At 40.7% G+C, this 20119-nt stretch overlaps 1 protein-coding gene across 2 annotated transcripts in view; it reads left to right on the top strand.

The window, feature by feature from the left end:
• LOC125467326 (NT-3 growth factor receptor-like) overlaps positions 1 to 20119 on the top strand; it is a 667435-nt gene that overhangs the window by 358519 nt on the left and 288797 nt on the right. For both annotated transcript variants that reach the window (XM_059639207.1, XM_048563007.2), the window contains exons 9-10: positions 15387 to 15410; positions 17408 to 17478. In XM_059639207.1, coding sequence (XP_059495190.1) covers positions 15387 to 15410; positions 17408 to 17478 — 95 coding nt within the window. The remainder of the gene's footprint in view (positions 1 to 15386; positions 15411 to 17407; positions 17479 to 20119) is intronic.

Below are 20119 nucleotides of genomic sequence, written 5' to 3'. Positions count from 1 at the left end.
GCAAGGAAATGGACCCTTTGGCCCAACTCATCCATACTGACCAGCTTTCCCAAACTAAACTAGTCCCACTTCCCTACATTTGGTCCACATCTGTCTAAACCTTTCCGATTCATGTACCTGTCCAAATGCCTTTTAAATGTTGTAACTGTGCCTGCAACTATCACTTCCTCTGGCAATTCATTCCACAAATGAACCACCCTCTGTGTGAAAAGTTCTTCTTCAAGTCCTTTTTAAATATTTCTCCGCTCACCTTAAAATTATGCCCTCTAGTATTGAACTACTCTACCCTAAGACCTTTGCTATTCTCCTTATGATTTTATAAACCTCTATAAGGTCACCCCTCATTTTAAAAAAATTATTTAATTCGTTGCTCATTTCCTAACTCACAGGTAGACTTGTTCCACCCATTACCCCTGTGTTCACTGACCTACACTGGAACCAATGTCCCAATTTTAAAATTTTAACCCTTGGCTTTCAAAAACATCCAAGGCCTTATGCCGTCCCCATCTTGGTCATCTTCCCTAGCCCTAGAACCTCGCAATTAACCCGTTCCAATGAATTCTATTTACATAAATACCAACTTTGAAGAAGGAGTTTGGCATGCTTGCCTTTATTGGTCAGCGCATTGAACATAGGAGTTGGGAGTTCGTGTTGTAGATGTATAGGACATTGTTTAGACCACTTTTGAAATACTGTGTTCAAATCCGGCCTCCCTGCTAAAAGAAAGATGTAGTGAAACTTGAAAGGGTTCAGGAAAGATTTACAAGGATATTGCTAGAGTTCAAAGGTTTGAGCTATTGGGAGAGACTGATTCGCCTGGGGCTAATTCCTCTGGAGTGTCGGAAGCTGAAGGATGATGTTATCAAGATTTACAAAATCATGAGAGGCGTGGAGGGAGTAAATAGATAAGGTCTTTTCTTCAGGGAAGGGAGTCCAAAATTAGGGGGCATAGGTTTAAGGTGAGAGGGAAAAGATTTAAAAGGGACCTGAGGGGCAACATTTTCATGCAGAATGAACTGCCAGTGGAAGTGGTGGAGGCTGGTACAATTACAACATTTAAAAGGCATCTGGATGGGTCTATGAATAGGAAGCATTTAGAGTGATATGGGCCAAATGCTGGGAAATGGGACTGGTTTATTTTAGGATATCTGGTTCGATTGGATGTGTTTCCTTAATGTACATCTCTATGGCTCGATTCATATTTGCCAGGTTATGATCTTGAGCAACTCTTCAAGGCCCAATGAATATGTCATTATTACAGCCTGTACCCCGCAGAATTGCTCCACGTCCTTCAGCACTCTAGGAAGTATAGCACCTGGCCCAGAACTATTGCTGGACTTCAGTCCTTTTAATGTGTGAAAATTGCTGGTGAGAGTTCATTCCAGTCTTCAGGACATCCCAAAACACCTTGACTACACTTCAAAATCATTTTACTGGCTGAGTCTCCTTAAGCAAATGCTGCTGCCAATCTGTAGCCAAAGAATAAATGAAACAAATGATCAAGTCATCTGCTGGTTGAGGGGGAAATGTTGCTATTTTTCTTTTAAAGACTTAACTTGCTGCAAGGCTAACGATGGCACTACCAAAAAGGAGGGGCAATGTTTACATTTGCACTTTCTGCTGCATTTTCAATCCAGTTTAACATTTTCTTGTACGTCTTCCAAAGTCCCAGCTCACCCTCCTACATTAGTCTAGCAGGAAATGTTCAGGAACTCATGAAAAAAAATCCTTGGTATCCATTTGATTGATGCTTGTTTCTCTTTGTAATTCTTCTCATGCATATTCTTTTAGTCGCAAGGCTTTAAAAGCAACATTTTAAAAATTCCTGTATCATGTTTACGAATAGGCTGTCAGCCTGTTTCGGTTAAAAAGTTTCCCCAATAAGTCAATGCTCACTTTGACCTTTAAGATCCGACCAGCTGCAACAATTGTGCTGCTGCTGAGCCAGTTTTGGTGGTGGACACTGAAATCCCCCACCCTGAGTACATTTGGTGCCCTTGCCACCCCTCAGTGATTTCTCCCCGTGTTGTTCAACATGGAGGAGCACTGCTTCACCAGCTGAGGGAGGGCAGTAGGTGGTAATCAGCAGGTGGTTTCCTTCCCTATGTTTAACCTAAGCCAGAAGACTTCATGAGTTCCAGGATGATATTGAGGACTTGCAGGACAACTCCCTCCCAACTGTATATCACTGTGCTACCACATCTGCTGGCTCTGGGACAGGACATATCCAGGGATAGTGATGGTTGTGTCTGGGACATTGTGTGATTCTGTGAGTATGACCGTGTCAGGATGTTGCTTGATTAGTCCGTGAGACAGCTCTCCTAATTTTGGTTGTAGCCCCCAGATGTTAGTAAGGAGGACTTTGCAGGGCCAACGGGCTTGTTTCTACTGTTGTCTTTTCTGGTGCCTTGGTCGATGCCAGGCGGTCCATCTAGTTTTGTGTCTTTGTTGAGACTTCATAGTGATTGATACAACTGAGCGGCTTGCTAGGCCATTCCAGAGGGCAATTGAGAATCAATCACTTTGCTGTGGGTCTAGAGTCCCATGGAGGACAGACCAGGTGAGGATGGCAGATTTCCTTCCCTGAAGGACATCAGTGAGCCAGATGGGTCTTTCTCCTAACAATTGACAATAGTTTTATGGTCTTCAGTAGACTTCAAATGTCAGACTTTTCAACAAAAATATTGAATTCAAATTCCATTATCTGCAGTGGCAAGATTCAAAAATGGGCCCCAGAAACTAGCTGCATTTCAAGACTAATAGTCGAGCAATAATAATAGTTCATTGTCTCCCCATTACTTGACAGGGCAGGTCAAAACTCAAAGTAAAACTGAAAAGAAATCTTCCTCAACTATACGTGTTTCCTTTAAGTTCAGTTAAACTTCTCCTGCCCTTCGAAAATAGAGCTCAATATCTTGCTCAGTTGTGCAGAAAAAACCATTAATTTTAAATCTAAACCTCAAAATCTATTTCAAAATAAGTCACCATGCCCACAGAAATACTTCCAATTATTAATCCAAACACATTAAAAAATCAGGTCACTCACTAACCCACAATCCAAGGACCCCAACTTGTTAATTTGTGATATTAAATATACATGTATACACACACAATATACACCCACATGGATAAATCGCATCATTTACACTAAGCTTAGTAGTTAGTGAAGGAGGCTACTGACATTAACTTAGAAGGTGTTAGGTGCATGTTGCATCCAATGCACCATCAATGTTTACACAAGCTAAAATTGAGGCGAACGTCTCGCAGTATGGATAAAAAACAAACTTGGTCAGAAATGATTTGTGATCAGAAGCTTTCTAGGAATTGATGCTCTTCACCTCACTTCTAAATTACGTCGATTTGGAACAAAATGGGGTAGGGTGGCTTTTGTAAATGATACTAAAGTAGGATGCCTTTTCATTGTGAAGAAACCAAAGAATATTGAATTTGAAATTATTGTGGAGGGAGGATATTATTATGTGGAAGGCTTATTATTTAACCTGGACATCTGAATGTTTTGCCATCCAGTTATCCTCATTTATTCCTGAAAGAACTTCGAGGTAGAAAGGCTCTTTATGTTCAAATTTAACCTTGCAAGAGCCAGAGAACCCAATACAGGCAGGCGAGAGAAAGCTGTGTAATGAAAGAAAGAACCCAAAGGGAAGAAATGTTCAAATATATATTAAGGAATGAATTTTACACAGGATTGTTGGCAGAATGAATTGCATCATCCAGGTGGCCATGTAAAAGGGCTGAGTGTAATGTGTAACCCTTTTGCACTGCTATTCTTAGACCTCAATGAATTCAAGATTTACTTGTGCCATTTATTGTGCCAGCTTAGGCTTGCACATCTGAGATGATCTCACCTCAGTGAACCCTAAGAAGTTTTTTAAAGCTTCCATTGAGAATTTTAATTTTCTTTCAGTGGGAGAAACCAACGCTTTGTGAAGTAAGCAGAGTGGAATGTTGACAAATGGGTGATTGTAAATCATTTTTCAGTGTAGCTGAAAACTGTGACACGTTTTGCTAACATATATAAAACATGAGATTTAAACACTCAGTAGTCCCAAAGATCCTGAAGCAGGGATTCTTCATTCTACTGGCATCAGGTCAGTACAAATAGAAAGGGAAATTAAAGCTAAACACGGGATTATTTAGACTGCATGCATGAAATGATCGTATATGTTAAATTTGGCTCAGTAGTTTCTTTTTCTGTATGCCCTTCTTTCCCATCAGCCTTCTCTCCGTCAGGGATACACCTTGTTCCCAGTGTGAGTCCTTTCAGATGGTCCAGTGGCCTTCCCTCACCATCACCACCTACTGGTGGAGATCCTGGAGACCTGTTCAGTTCCCTTACTCATTGCCATCTTTCACCATTGGCACCGACCACTGATGGTCCCATTATAATCAGCTAGTCAGGAATTAATATGATCTAATGTTTTAGCTAAAACAGTGAAGAAATGAATAAGTTTCTTTTTGTGCAGCATTCCACTGACAACCAAAATCACTTCATAATAAACAAAATTAGAAGCGAGTTGTAAAGTGAGGGTTGAGGAGAAGAGTAAGATCTCGCTTTAGATCTGGAGGAGATCACAAAGTTAGGGATGAGAAACAGGCCACTTGACTGCAATTAGGGCTTTACATGCCTTTTATAAAGGCACACAGAAATGGACAAGTGTGATGGCTATTGATAAATATATTACCATTTACCAGGTAAGTACAGCAACATCATACGGTTTAGTATGTTTGAATGGTGAGTGTGTGATGTTGCTGTGGCTTTAAGAGATATACTTTTTCCTAGGTATTTTTTGAGATTTTAAGACAGAAGTAGAGAGCAGTCTATCATAGCTACTGACGTAAACAGATTGTGAAGTTTCTTTTATATAAAGTTGGAACAATAGAAGCAGTCTGAATGGGTGTGGTCAAGATCCCACAGAACTGGGACTTTTAGTTTTAGCTTCAGCAGTTGCTATTGGCACCTTGAAAAAATGGACGCTAATTTTCCCCCTCTCTCAGTTACAGCCAAAAGCTGGGGGTTCTCTTCCTGCTGCTGGAGTTACATATGAATCAATGTGTTTTCTGAATTTGCCTTTTGCCAAGGTTGTGTTTATGGGATGTTGCTGTATTGGGATGGTTAATTTGTAATAGTTACTGAATCTTTTATTCTGTTAAGTTTCCCAATAGAGTTGTTGTTCCAATTCCTCTTTTTTTGTTGGACTCTAACTTTACTGGATGAATAAAGTGTGTTTTGATTTACATCTGACAGTTCCACCAATCAAATTGTACATGGAACACACACTTTACATTTAGCTTTAAAATAAGAGAAAAGTTAGGATTTAGACTATCTTCTGAATATTTTGAAGTTTGGACTGATCCATACCACGTCTCTCATGTAGATACATTTATCACAGAACATTCTATGTTTATTCTGCACATGTACCGGCCCCAGGAGCTGTAGTGTTTGATTTCCATGGGAGTACTGTAGGGCGCACCACTATGTTAACAGTGAAATCCAGCCCATAATTTTCATCCACTGCAATAGTTTCAATTAGTGTGAATAATCCCATTTCTAAAGCCGTGCCGGGGAAGGTAGGGTGAAAATGTACCAGGAACAAAAACAAAGTTGCTGGAAAAGCTCAGCAGGCCTGGCAGCTTCTGTGGAGGAGAAAACAGAGTTAACGCTTTTGGGTCCGGTGACCCTTCCTCAGAACTGAAAATGTACCACTTGCCTAATGGGCACAAGATTCATACATTTCCAGATCGCGTTTTTAGCGGGAGTGCTCAGCTTTGCTGTCTTGGCACTGAGAGAAACCGAGTGAAATGAGCACAATGATAGGGTGCCTGGTGTCTCATGTAGCAAGGCATGTTTTGTGATCAAAGGTTGGCGTTGATGTGCTCATGCCACTCTGCAAACCCAAATTGCAGAAGAGATATGATTTAACTGCAATATTGCTAGCAACTTCACTCTGAGTGGACAAAAATTATCAGTAGACAATGACAAATATCTTACATCTGGAGAAAGTACAGAATTGTCTGTGGGGAATACAGGCACCTGGTGAGGCGGAGTGCAAAGCTGTGATCCAGAAGGTTGGCAATTTCAATGATTGCTGAACTGCATAAAAATGAGGTGAAAGTGCAGAGCTTCGGTGCTAAACAGAATGATTAAACTGTGCGGGAGGAGAGGAAAAGCTCGTGGCCTTTTATTCCCATAGCTTCACATGAGGTCAGTGCTACATTGCTGTTTGTTTACTGGTGCTTTGTTCACAAAAGGCTGCTGCACCAAAATCTGTCTTATATTCACTATGTGGTTCACAGAAAGGGCGTCAGCATTTCTTCATTGCTGGCATGAGTTTGAATACTCTCCTTCACCTGTGACCAGCAGTGCTCAAAGGAAGCTCGATTCTTTTGATGGTTGATGTAAACCTTCCAGCCATTTTATTAAAAGAATCAGGAAGTGGGCATCGGTTTCCAGCGGCTTACAGTCTCTGTCTTTTAAGAATAACTGCTGCGAGCGTCAATTCTGACCTACCACTATTTCAAAATTAAGTTTTTCTGATGTAAAGAACTGATGCTTTCGGGAGAGTTATCAACTCCAGTTATGTTCTGAGGAAGGGCCTGAAACGTTAACTCTGTTTTTACCTTCACAGATACTGCCAGACCAGCTGAGCTTTTCCAGCAACTTTGTTTTTGTTGTTGTTGTTGTAGATATATTCTGGGATGTTTCTTGAAATTATCGTCTTCTCCAATCCCCTCCTGCTATGCAACATGACTCTTTTCACTGGCAAATTGGATGTAGAGCAGATTCTTTATTTTCAGATTGAATGGTTCATGTCTTTCAGGCAAATGTCTTTATTTACCTGTTTTGAGTATTTCTCGTGCTGATAAATTTGAAACAAAACATTTCCGCGTTGTGGACCAAAGTGGCGTTAAGAAAATTCATTTTGATTGAGACGTAGAGCTATTACAACAAAGAAGGAGGCCAGTTGGTTCATTGAGCCTATCCTAGCCCTCTGTAGAGTTTAATCAGTCCCATTCCCCCACTTTATCCCCACACCTGCACATTTGGATTTCCTTCAAGTGTCTCTCCAATCTCTCTTTGAAATCATTGACTGTCTCCCCTTCCACCAGCCTCATGCATGATAGGTTCCTGGTCATTCTTATTTGCAGCATTTTTTAAAAAAAGTTCTCCTTTATGTCTGCTCAAAATTTCTTGTTAAAAACCTTAAATCTGTGCCCATCAGACCTAAAGTCATCAACTAATGACAATAGTTTTATTCAGTCTCTGGAGAATGCAGGATAGTTTGGGAACATTGGTGACCTGAGTGTTTGGTCAAACTAACTTTTTTATTTCAGATTTAAAGTCAGTCTCCCCGTGCTGAGTTGGAAATATTTAAGAACGCTGAACCTACCAGACTGGACTGGGTGGCAGCTTGTACTTGCATCCAGGCCAAAAATAGGCAATTAGATAATTGTTCTATTATTTAAAGTACAAAGCATCCCCCAGGATGGTTTACAAATTTTGTGGGGAATCGTAGGTTCCCGGGTGACATAAGGGAGGTGAACCATAGGCCAAAAAGATGGATTTGGAGAGGATAACTAAGAAGCAGATGGTTTTAAAGACAGAGTTCCTGTGAGCAGGCCAAGGCAAATAGTGCTTCCACCATCAAATGTGAAACACAGTTGGAGAGAGGATAGGTTTTTAAGCAACGGCATGACTAGGGATAAGATCAGAAAAGAAGATATTGTGGAAGCAGGGATAATTAAGGACATTGAGATTTGAACAGGAGGATGGCATTTTGAGATAAACAATTGGGGGTTGGGGAAACGGCATAGGTTAATAAAGGTCGGGATTTGGTGGCGTGGAGAGATATACTCTGCACAAAGATAGAAATGGTAGAATTTTAGACTAGTTGGGATTTATGGAATATGCAGGAGTCACTGAGGAGACCAATAAAGTATTCGGTTCCAGTTATGATAAGTGCCAGGCTAAGAAAAATGCAATCCAGTGCTTACTGCACCATGCCTGCTGGTTGTTTTGGGTTTTAGTGAAAACAAAAGCTTCTATCTGATATTTGAAATAATCTTCTGCCTCAAGGAGACAATTGAAGTGCAACAAATATTATCCATCCGATGCAGCTCATGTTGATTCATCTAAGTTGATTGTTTCAATGTTCCCAGCTGCACAGATTGTGATTGTAACTTGTGACTGCCTTCAGTTACCATTTATGACAGAATCCAATCCTTCATCAATCAGGGTGCTACTACTAAATTTTCTTTCTCTGAATGATTTCATCCTCTGTTTCACCTGTGATAAAGCTGGGACACTAGGGTGATCTTCTGTTTTTCTGGCATAGACCGACCAACCAAAACATAAAGATAATAAGCAGGAGCATCGGGAGTGTCAATCAGATCTACTAAATGCTGCAAATGCATCACAGGTCAGTTAAGAGTGTAGAATCTTTCAGCACAGCCAAACTTTCGGCCCATTATTCCCATACCAGCACTTTACAAGCTGTCCTGTTTACTCCCACAGTCTAGCTTTTTCACCCTGGTCTTGTAATTTCTTCATTGCCATGGCCCATCTGAGTCCACCACTAAATCAGAAAGTTCATTCCAAATCTTAAATACCATCTTGTGTGAATCAATTTCTCATCATTTCTTCTTTCTTTTGCTGACATCTTTGACCATTGGCTGTCATCGAGAAGAAACAATTTCTCTGTTGAAATTCCCTGTTATTTTGAAAACAACTTTTTAGATCTCTCTTTAATGTTCTCTGCTCTGATTATGACATTCCTGGTTGGCCCAATCTCTCCACAGGACTCATCTGTCCCTGTTCCCTGTTACAATCCAAGCTTCCCTGTCCCTCTCCAAGGGCACTAATTGTGAAGGCAGTGGCCTAGCTATGTTATCACTGAACTGTTAATTCAGAAACCCAGGTAATGTTCTGGCGTTCTGGGTTTGAACTCCACCACGGTACAAAAAAAATCTTGAACTAAAAGCCTAATGATGATTATGAATTCATTGCTGATTGTTGGAAAAACCCAACTGGATCACTAATGTCCTTTAGGGAAGGAAATGGCCATCCTTATCTGTTCTGGCCGAAATGTGACTCAAAACCCTCAGCAATGTGGTTGACTCTTAAGTACCCTCTTGGCAATTAGGGATGGGCAATAAATGTTGTCCTAGCTAGCGACGTCCTTGTCCCATGAATGAATTAAAAGAAAGTGTGGTGCCTGGAACTGAATGTTTTACTCAAGCTGAAGCTTAACCAGACTATCTGCTGCTGTGGTATGTGCTTTGCTCCAGCAGGGGTTTTGTACCCAATGAGACAATATTCATGTTAACTCCTGTCACAAAAGACCAATGTGCGATGTAGTTTGGCATGGTTTTGTGGTACTCATTACAGTGCCCTTGGAGAGGGACAGGAAAGCTTGGATTATAACAGGGAACAGGGACAGATGAGTCCTGTGGAGAGATTGGGCCAACCAGGAATGTCATAATCAAAGCAGAGAACATTAAAGAGAGTCTAAAAAGTTGTTTTCAAAATAACAGGGAATTTCTACAGAGAAATTATTGCTTCTCGATGACAGCCAATGGTCAAAGATGTCAGCAAAAGAAAGAAGAAATGATGAGAAATTGATTGCTGCTGTAGATATACATGTCTTACAGTAACAGATACTTACAGCATCTGGGCTAATACTAAGCTCTTTGGTTACAAACAGCCATGATGTGGAGGTGCTGGTGTTGGACTGGGGTGAACAAGGTCAGAAGTCACGTGGCGCCAGCTTTCACCTGACAAAGGAGGAGCATTTTGAAAGCTTGTGATTTCAAATAAACCTGTTGGATTATAACCTGGTATCGTGTGACTTCTGGCTCTGTGACAAACATTAACACATTCCCATTGCTTTGTCATGCTTCAAGTGGCCCTGGCAAAGATAGAGTCTGAGGCCTATATGCCATTGGGTCACACATCATCTCGTGTTGATTCTCTAAAAGAATCCTAACTGGCCCAATCCCCCCCCATACGAGCCCCATATCTCAGCAAGGATGTATTGGCCCTGGAGCGGGTTCAGAGGAGGTTCCCAGGAATGGAAAGCTTAACATATGAGGAATGTTTGAGGACTCTGGGGCTATACTCATTGGAGTTTAGAAAGATGAGGGGAGATCTAATTGAAACTTACACAATACTGAATGGCCTGGACAGAGTGGATGTTGAGAAGATACTTCCATTCACAGGAAAGTCGAGGACCCGAGGGCACAGCCTTAGAGTAAAGGGAAGGCCTTTTAGAACAGAGATGAGGAGAAACTTCTTCAGCCAGAGAGTGGTGAATCTATGGAATTCACTGCCACAGAAGGCTGTGGAGGCCAGGTCATTGAGTACATTTAAGACTGAAATAGATAGGTTCTTGATTATCACGGGTTCCAGGGAGAAAGTAGGAGAATGGAATTGAGGAACTTATCAGCCATGATCGAATGACGGAGCATACTCGATGGGCTGAATGGCCCAATTCCTGCTCCTATGCTTTGTGGCCTTACACCAACCCTACCACCCAGGAATCAATTTTGTAAACCATCACTGCACTCCATCTATTGCAAGAACATCCTTCCTCACATAAGTGGACCAAATATGTCCACAATATTCCAGATGTAGCCTCATTCTGCATAACTGTAGCAAACATCTTTATTCTTGTACTTGAATCCTCGAGCTATGAAAGCCAGCATATAGTTTGCTGCCTTTACTGCCTGCTGCACCTACATGCACAGCCTCCGTGACTGGCGCACAAGGTCACACAGGTCAAAATAAACAACCTTCTCTTTCAATTTACAACCATTCAAAAAATAAGCTTCCTTCCTATCTTTTGCTTACAAAGTAAATAACCTCATTTATTTGCATTATAATGCATCTGCTAGGCTTTATGCACTCAACCTAACCAAATCACACTGCAATATCTCGGTAACCTCCTCACAGCTCACCTTTCAACTCAGCTTGGTTCTATCTGCAAATGTTGAAATCTTACCTTTAATTGTCTCATATAAATCATTAACAGATATTGTGAATAGCTGGGGTCCTAGTAACAATCCCAGCATCACTGCCTGCCATTCAGAAAGAGACCCATTTATTCCTGTGATAGCAAGATGTAGAGCTGGATGAACACAGCAGGCCAAGCAGCATCAGAGGAACAGGAAGGCTGAAGTTTTGGGTCTAGACTCTTCTTCAGAAATCACTTATTCCTGTTCTTTGTTTCCTGTCTGCTAACCAATTTTCTATCCAGCACAGTACACTACCACAATCTCATGTGCTTTATGTTTGCATGTTAATCTATTAGATGGGGCTTTGTCAAAAGTCTTCTGAAAGTCCAAATAAAGTACATCCAATCACTCCTGATCAACACTACTAGTTGGAAGGAAGAAAGGGTTGGGAGTGACAGTGATCGTTGTATCTGTAATGTTTAGGCTGACTATAGAGAAGGACAAAAAAAATCCAGTGTAAGCTTAATTAACTAACCTCTGGGGTGAGAACAGGTCCAGGCTAAGTATTTTGCCAAAGGTTGTGAGGACAAACAGCAGCTGAACATTTTTCACCTTTCAAAGAGAAATGCAGCTAAAGTATATTACCTCAAAAGGAAAAAGGTAAAGAAAATTAAACCAGCGCTCTCAATTTAAAAAAAGTAATTAAAAGAAAGAAGGAAAAATGTGTTTATGACAGATGTCACGTTAAAAATACAATTGCAAACCAGGCTGAATATAGAAGATTCAGAGGCGAAGTTAAAAAGCAAGTAAGTGAAGCAATGAGGGAGTATGAAAAGAGGCTGTCAGTCAACATGAAAGTGAATCCCAAAGAGTTCTACCTGCATATAAATAGTAAAAGAATGGTAAACGGAGGAAATGTACCAGTTAGGGACTAAAAACTGGATTTACACATGGGGGCAAGAAGGCATTCCTGAGGTACTAAATTAATTCTTAGCATCTAAACTTGCCAAGGGAATTATGCTAGCCAGGCCATGGGGAAAGATGAGTTATGCAGACATGAGTTAGGTTTAACTTGATACAGAAGAAACATGGTTAGGTTATTTGAACTTAAAGTGGACAAGACACAAGGACCGGATGAGATCCATCAAAGAATACTGAGGAAAATGAGAGTGGAAAATGCTTTTTTTTAATCCATCATGGTGTGGTGCTAGTGGACTAGAGAAATGTTAATTTACACCCTTATTCAAAAAAAATAATGCCCAGCAGCTACAGGACAGTCAGATTAATTACGGTGGTGTGAAAACGTATAGGAACAATAATTCAGGGCAAAATTAATAGTCACATGGACAAACTTGGGTTAATTAAAGAAAGCCAATATTTCATAAAGGAAAGTCGTATGGAATCAACTTTCTGAAGTTTTTTTGAAGAGTTAGCAGAGAACGCTGGTGATGTAGTGGACTTCTGAAAGGCACAGTGCTAGATGGTAGACTTGTGATCCAAGTCATTATTCATAGAATGAATACAAATGTACCAACATGGGTGTAAAGTTAGCTATGACAGTGTGTTAGTGGATGTTTTTCGGGTTCAGTGTTGAGATCATGTTTTATATTGGTGACCTAATTTGAAAGATTTCTGATGATACAAAACTGGGAACCATTGTGACCTGAATAGGGTTGAATTTCAGAAGGACATTAATATGCTGGTAGATTGAGTGGACAGATGGAAGAAGTTGAATGCAGGGAAATTGTGGCAGGAAAAACATGGGGGGAACGGGTCAAAAATCCTGGAACTCCCTCCCGACCAGCATTGTGAGTCTATTTACAGCATATAGATTGTAGCAGTTCAACAAGGCAACTCACCATCACCATCTCAAGGTTGGTTATGAATGAGCAATAAATGCCCAGATCCTGTGAATAAATAAAGAAGTTAAAATAATGTAATGGATATAACTCTAAAGCGGGTTCAGGAGCAAATGGACCCACCTGTAGACAAGCATAGTTGAACAGTATCCTAGGGTAAAGACTATAACGGCAAGAAGGTTATGTGGAAATTTGTGTTCACACTAGCTGAGACACAGCTGGAATATAGTTCCATTCTGAGCACCACACTTTAGCAAAAATGCAAATGTATTGGAAAGGCTGCAGAAGCGATTCACCAAATAGCTCCTATAATGAGGAACCTCACTTATGAAGGTAAACTGGAAAAGTTACGACTATTGTCCTTGAAGAAGAGAGGCTGAGAGGAAATTTGGTCAAGGGCTCAAATCATGCAGGCTTCTGAAAAGAGTAAACACTTAAGGGAGAAATTGCACCCCTCTGTGAAAGGATCAAATGCAAGAGGGTGTAGATTTAAAGTTTTTGATAAAAGAAGTGAAAGCGATGGGGAAATGCTTTTTCACACAACATGTGACTGAGGTCATTTTTCACTGCCTGAAGGGCAGGTTCAATTAAAGCTTTCAAGGAGGAATTAGACACTTGTCTGAAAACAAAATGTGCAAGGCTGCAGGGAGAAGGTAGGAAAGTGACTTCATGCAAATTGCTCATTCAGAGAGCCAGGACTGACATGATGGTCTGAATGGTTTCCATTTGATGGACTTGTTGTTCTGAAGGGCCTCTTTCCGTGCTCTATGACTGTATGACTCTATGGCAGAAGGATAGAGTTGCAATGTTAGCTTTGTTTGATAAGTCTTCAAATATTGCCTGATTTGTTGTACATTTGAAATGTTTTGTGAGGACCGTGTACATGAACTGTGATTTTCTACTGTATGATTTCTGGTCTGTTTCAATGTGTATTTTGAGAGGAGTTCAGACTTTATGTGAGTCATTGAGGTCACATTGGTCCCTGTTGACACATATTAATGTTGAGACACTGGATAAATTTCAACATCAGAATGGTGAAAAATCGTTAGTGGTAGTTCTCATATAACTGCATAATCCTTGGCACTCAGCCTCTATCGAAGTATCTAAAAATTATAGAAAATAGGAGCAGAAATAGGCCATTCGGCCTTTCAAGTCTACTCTACCATTCAATGTGATCAGGGCTGATCAACCAGCTCATTACCCTGTTCCTGCTTCCTCCCCACACCCTTTGATCCCTTTACCCCTGAGAAGTTTATTTTGAAGACATTCAATGTTTTGGCCTCGACCACTTCCATTGACGGAGAATTCTCTGGATGAAGACATTTCTCCTCATGCCCATTCTAAATGGCCTACCTTGTTCCCCTCAGATTATGACCCCTATTTCTGGATTCCCTGATTATTTGGACATTCCTCTTGTGTTTACTCTGTCTGGCCCTGGTGGAATTTTATAGGCTTCCATGAGATCCCCACCTCCTAGTCTTCGAGTATTTTTTTCCTTTTCTGGGAAGAATGATTTTCCTCACTTTATCACTGCTTCTTTTTTCGATCTCCTTAAATCTATGCATCCTTGTTTTTGTTTCCTTTACGGGTAGGAACCATTTCTCCCCATCTACTGTATCCAGCGTGCTCATGATTTAGAAAGCCTCTATCAGATGTCCTCTTAACCTTCTTCTCTCCAAGAAGAACAGTCCCAACTTCCTCAGTTCTTAATTCAGATTGGAGTCACACCATTTTCTTACCTTCAGTTATCATGGACATTCCTGATTCTGCTTTTATCTTCAATGGTTGCAGCATCAATTTGGATTTTGTTTTTTCTATCTTCAGCAAGAATTCTTTTTGGAGCTCACGATAGACCACCAGGGGAACTTGGTGGTTGCAAACACTGTCATATTGTCTCCTAGAAACTGAATAATGGTGATGTTGGGAGGCACTGGGAGAAATTTTTAGGCCTACCTTCACTTCCTGGAGTACTGTTATGGCAGCTATAGATTCCTGTTCACACTATTCTGGGAGACGAGTCAGTCTTGAGACATTTCAGTAGGAAAGGAACATTTCTGAATTCAAAGCTCCTCAGAGAGTTAGAAATGGATTAAAACATGAAGTTGAACATGCCGTTAAGGAGCAATGCTGTTTCTCATGTTGACAGATCCAGTTTCAAATTCACTGTAGCTTCATATTTGCAGTCTCTCAGCTTGACATCAAAAGCTAAATTATGTTGTGGAGTTATAAATTGGAATTCCACCATGGTGGATCATGAAATCCAAACTTAATTTTAAAATTTTGAAATAAAAATTTAGTGAAGTGGTGACCGTGTAACCATTGTTGTATAAACCCATCAGATTCACGAATGGATGATAATCTGTCACCCTTATCTGGCGTGGATCATTTGTGACTCCTGAACAATAGCAATGTGGTTGACCCCTAACTGCTCTCTGGGCAATTAGGAATGAACAATAAATACTAGCACAGACAACAACATGCATATTCCATAAATAAAGGGAGGAAAAAAGGTTGTTCCTTTCAAACTAATTTTTGTCCTATCTTTCTTCCTTGCAGAAATCCTGGAGAACCCGTTTTACAGTAAGTATCTTTTCATCTGCTAAGCTTGGATTGGACCACTTGGCCCTTTGAATAAAACTGACATTAGCGAGCAGCATGTTCCAGAGAGGCTTACTTGTTCTTTCACTCTTTGTTCCAAAGCACAGCAATCATAATCAGGCAAAATAATTATTCAAAGAAAATGAATGACTAAATTAATACCATTTCAATCAAGAGGCATCAGGTACCCAGGGCAGAATGATTTGTTGATACATGGGATTATTTAAAAATGATTGCCCACCATTTGCTCAGGATGACAATGCCTTTTGAATAAAGAAATGCAAAAATAATTATATACTAAGTTCAAGAAAATGACAGTGGCAGATGGTGCAGAAGAGCAGAGATGTAAGAGAATGATTATACATGTTCTAAATTATTGCTTCCTCAGCCTCCATATATCACTCGCTACTCAAGAAGGCTACAGTAGACTTGGTCAGAGACAGTAGGAACTGCCGATGCTGGATTCTGAGATAACAAGGTGTGAAGCTGGAGAAACACAATGGGCCAGGCAGCATCAGAGGAGCAGGAAAGCTGACATTTTGGGTCTGGACCCTTCTTCAGAAAACCCTTCTTCAGATGTTTTTCTGAAGAAGGGTTGAGACCTGAAACATCAGCTTTCCTGCTCTCTGATGCTGCCTGGCCCGCTGTGTTCCGCCAGCTGCAGTAGACTTGGTGTTAAGCTGCTAATCTCCCCTCCCACCACTGCATCCCAAAACCAGCCCAGCTCATCCCCACCTCCCTAACCTGTTCTTCCTCTCACCTATCCCCTCCTCCCACCTCAAGCCGCACCTCCATTTCCTACCTACTAACCTCATCCAGCCCCCTTGACCTGCCCGTCCTCCCCGGACTGACCTATCCCCTCCCTACCTCCCCACCTATACTCTCCTCTGCACCTATTTCCTCCTCTATCCATCTTCAGTCTGCCTCTCCTTCTACCCCTATTTATTTCAGAACCCTCTCCCCATTCCCCTTTTCTGATGAACGGTCTAGGCCTGAAACGTCAGCTTTTGTGCTCCTGAGATGCTGCTTGGCCTGCTGTGTTCATCTGGCTTCACACTTTGTTATCTCTCCGTTAGTGGTTGGCTTAACTCCAGATGCTATAAACTCCCGTTTACAAATAACTTCACCCTCTGGAGAAGGACAGCCTTTGCCAATCTAACACATTTCTGTTGATTTGTACAGGGAGGGCTTTTGATGGAATCCATTGAAGTGTGAATGTGACAGCAGCCAGTGTTTGCAGTGAGGGGAGGAAAGCAAATCGGCAAAAAGAAATAGATTAAAGTAGACGGTGTGCAGTGGGTGTTCAGACAGGAGGATAGTGGTGTAAAATGCACTTTCTGCTGAGTACAGCTTCTACCATGGACTACATGTGACTTGGGAGAATTTCATCTGACAGTGCAAAGTAAACTTTCAAATATTCCTAACTCTTGTTACATCTGATCTATTTGATGGGACAGTGCAGAAAGAGTTTACCTCTGTTTATAGTCCAAATGGACCTAACCTCTGCATGCTAAATGGGTCAATAATTCACCACTGCATGAAGGGTGAATCTGCTCAAAATACTCAGGAACAACTGACTTCTTTTCAAAAATTTTCTTACATCTTGAATGTTTCACCTGCTGGGGTTGAACTAAATAGCATGCTACCTGGAGAGAGGCACTCAGGATGTGTATAAGCCAGCTACTGTCAGGTCTATTTTATGAACACTTCCAATTAAGATCAGTAGTACTGCAGAGCTGTGTGTAAATTACACACTTGAATCAGCCCAATGCCTGGATTTTAAGAGAATCTACTTTGCCTCAGGACAGCTGTGAGTTTCTCTTACCACTTCAGTGTCCTGCCTCGTCCTTTCTTTGTTACTATAGTCCTTTAAAGGATTAATGAGAGAGGAGTCAGAGGTGGAGGGCCATTTGGGATTGTTTGTTGGCTTTTGGTTGATTGGCTGGCTCTTTCAGTAACCATGTGCTTTCTTTCTCCAGTTCCATCATTTGAAGTGACAACAGGCCCTCCAGTCAGTGTAACCCACAAGCCCGAGGGAGACACTTTTGGTGTGAGTACCAATTTAAGCAGAATTATTGCTCTGTCATTTATCTGGAAGATGTCAAACCCATTTGATTCTGCTTTGAACTCGGGTCAGCAAAGAATGAATGGGATCTGTTCTAGTACATCCTTCCCTTCAGACAGTCAAGGACAAAACGTTTAAAGTAATTCCTTTTTATCTTAGCAGTCACTTTTCAAATTTGAAATGTCAGGTTGGATCGTCCTGTTGAAGTTTGTTGGTGAAACATTTCTGATATTGAATCATCTTAACTTGCCTCAGGAGTTTCCCAATCATCCAGATAATGGGTTGAATGGAGTACTTTGTCAATAAGCCTGAGGATCACAGGCTGCAGAGTGCACAATAATGCAAACATGCTTTGTGGCGAGAAATGTATCAGCACACTTCTGCTTTCAGTTTGTTTTCTGTTCAATGTTATTTTCAATGTTTTTTTTCAACATTTTAGTTCAGTCACCGGTCATGTTTATCAACCTCTTATCATTTTAGATTGTATGGGAAGCTGATGATAAAACATAAATTCATATGAAGTGTCTACTTTCACTCCAGGGCAAGTTATAGATTACATATGGCAAGAGATGAACCACAGAAAGAAAAAGCTGCAAGAATAGAGGATGCAGCAGGTGTGACTTTTCCAATTACCTTAGATTTGAGAATAGTCTCTTTGGAATTGAGACTGGCAAATGTAATGCCAATATTCATGAAACTAGGAATAGAAAAAACAGAAAAAGAGAAAAAGCTAATTGACTTAACCACTGTCTTTGGGAAAATAAAAGAATTTCTTGTTCAGGAGGTCTTAACATTAAACATTATTGTGAATGTGTAATTAATGGTCCAAGCATTGTCGGTGTAAAGTCATCATAGTTTTAAGATTTAGAGCATAAGTGTTGAAATTGGAATAAATAGAGGTGAAGCATAGGGAAGCCTACTGCACTTTATCCATTGTGGTTATACTGCTTTAGAAGGTTAATCGCTAGAAATGTGGGGTCAGAAACAGCGAATGGGCTTGCTGAGTTGGCACATTGTGTCTACTTTCATGTAGTTCAGAAAGATCATTTGTTTTGGAAGTTAGATTTGAAAATCTTAAAAAGATTCTGTGAATTCTGAAAGTCCATAAAACTCATTGACTTTATCATCTCAAAGAAGAAATTGAAAGATGGGCATTTGACATAAAATTCAAGTTTAAGGTAACTCACAGCAGACTAAATCATCCTGGAGATGGAAGGACCTGAAGATTTTCTCTGGTTTCAATTTATCTGTGCATTTGCTGAGAGAGAAATTGCTGCAGAGATAATAGGAACTGCAGATGCTGGAGAATCCGAGACAACAAGGTAGAGAGCTGGAGGAACACTGCAGGCCAAGAAGCATCTTACAAGCAGGAAAGCTGACATTTTGGACCTAGACCCTTCATCAGAAATGATGCTCAGTTCTGATGAAGGGTCTGGGCCCGAAATGTCAGCTTTCCTGCCCCTGGGAAATTGCTGCAGTTTGAAGCTGGGGAAGTGCAGAAGCAGAGGAAGTGACCTGATAACACAAATACTTTTATCAGCAGATTCCAGCCATTTAGTGCTCAGGAAAATTCCAGGGAGTGGTGATTCCTTACTATGAAGAAAATTTTAGGGTCGATTGGAACTAATCAACATGGTTTGCTAAAGGTTATGGGAAAAGGCTAGGGTAGATAATGGGGAGCCAGCAGATGTAGCATATGTGAACTTCCAAAAAGACATGGGATAATGTGCCAGTGACAATGTTAGTAGACAAGTTAGACTTCATGGAACTAGGAATAACATGAGTTTGAATAGAAACTTGGTAAACAGATAAGAAGCAGAGGGTGAGTATAAATAGATTATTTTCAAGTTGGTAGGTTGCATTTGGCAAGGTATCATGGGGACCAGTGCTGTAGCCTCAGCTATTTAAAACTCTATGTCAATAATTCAGACAAAAAGACCAAGTGCAACGTAGGTTTGCTGATACAGAATTAGGTTAGAAGGATAATCTGTGGGGAGAAAACAGAGGGATTGTAACAAATTAGAGATGGGTTAAGTGAATTGGCAACAAGACAGAAGATAGAGTATGCTATGGGGAAGTGTAAACTTAGTCACTTTAAGGGACTGAAAGCAGAATTTTTTTGAAAGGTTTAAAACTTGTAAATGTTGATGTTCAGAGACTTGGATGTACTTATGCAGCAAATGCAGGGGCAAACAGTGAGCAATTGAGTGTCACAAAGGTATGTTAGCCTCTGTTGCAGGTAGTATGGAGTATAGGAATAAAAACATTTTGCTATAATTGTACAGGGGGTTGGTGAGACCACATCTGAAATACTGTGCATTGTTTTGGTTTCCTTAATACTTTCATTGGAAGTGATGTGGTCAAAGTTTGTGACATTAGTCTCGAGAATGGGGGTGTTGTCCTGTGATGAACTGCTGGGTAGGTTGAGTGTATGTTCCTTGGGGTTTAGAAATATAAATGTTTCTGAAAGTGCAGACAATGAGAGATGGTTTCTGCTGGTCATGGAAATTAAGGCACGGGACACAGGATAAGTGGCTGATCACTTAGAATTGAGATAAGGAAAATTCTTTCACCCAAAGGTGTGAATTTGTGGAATTGTCAATGCCAGAGTGTTGGCGTATTTATG

This window comes from Stegostoma tigrinum, chromosome 33 (genome assembly GCF_030684315.1).
Source record: "Stegostoma tigrinum isolate sSteTig4 chromosome 33, sSteTig4.hap1, whole genome shotgun sequence".
Lineage (NCBI taxonomy): Eukaryota > Metazoa > Chordata > Chondrichthyes > Orectolobiformes > Stegostomatidae > Stegostoma > Stegostoma tigrinum.
Note: the sequence above shows the minus strand (reverse complement) of the source record. Positions and strands in the feature narration are given on the sequence as shown.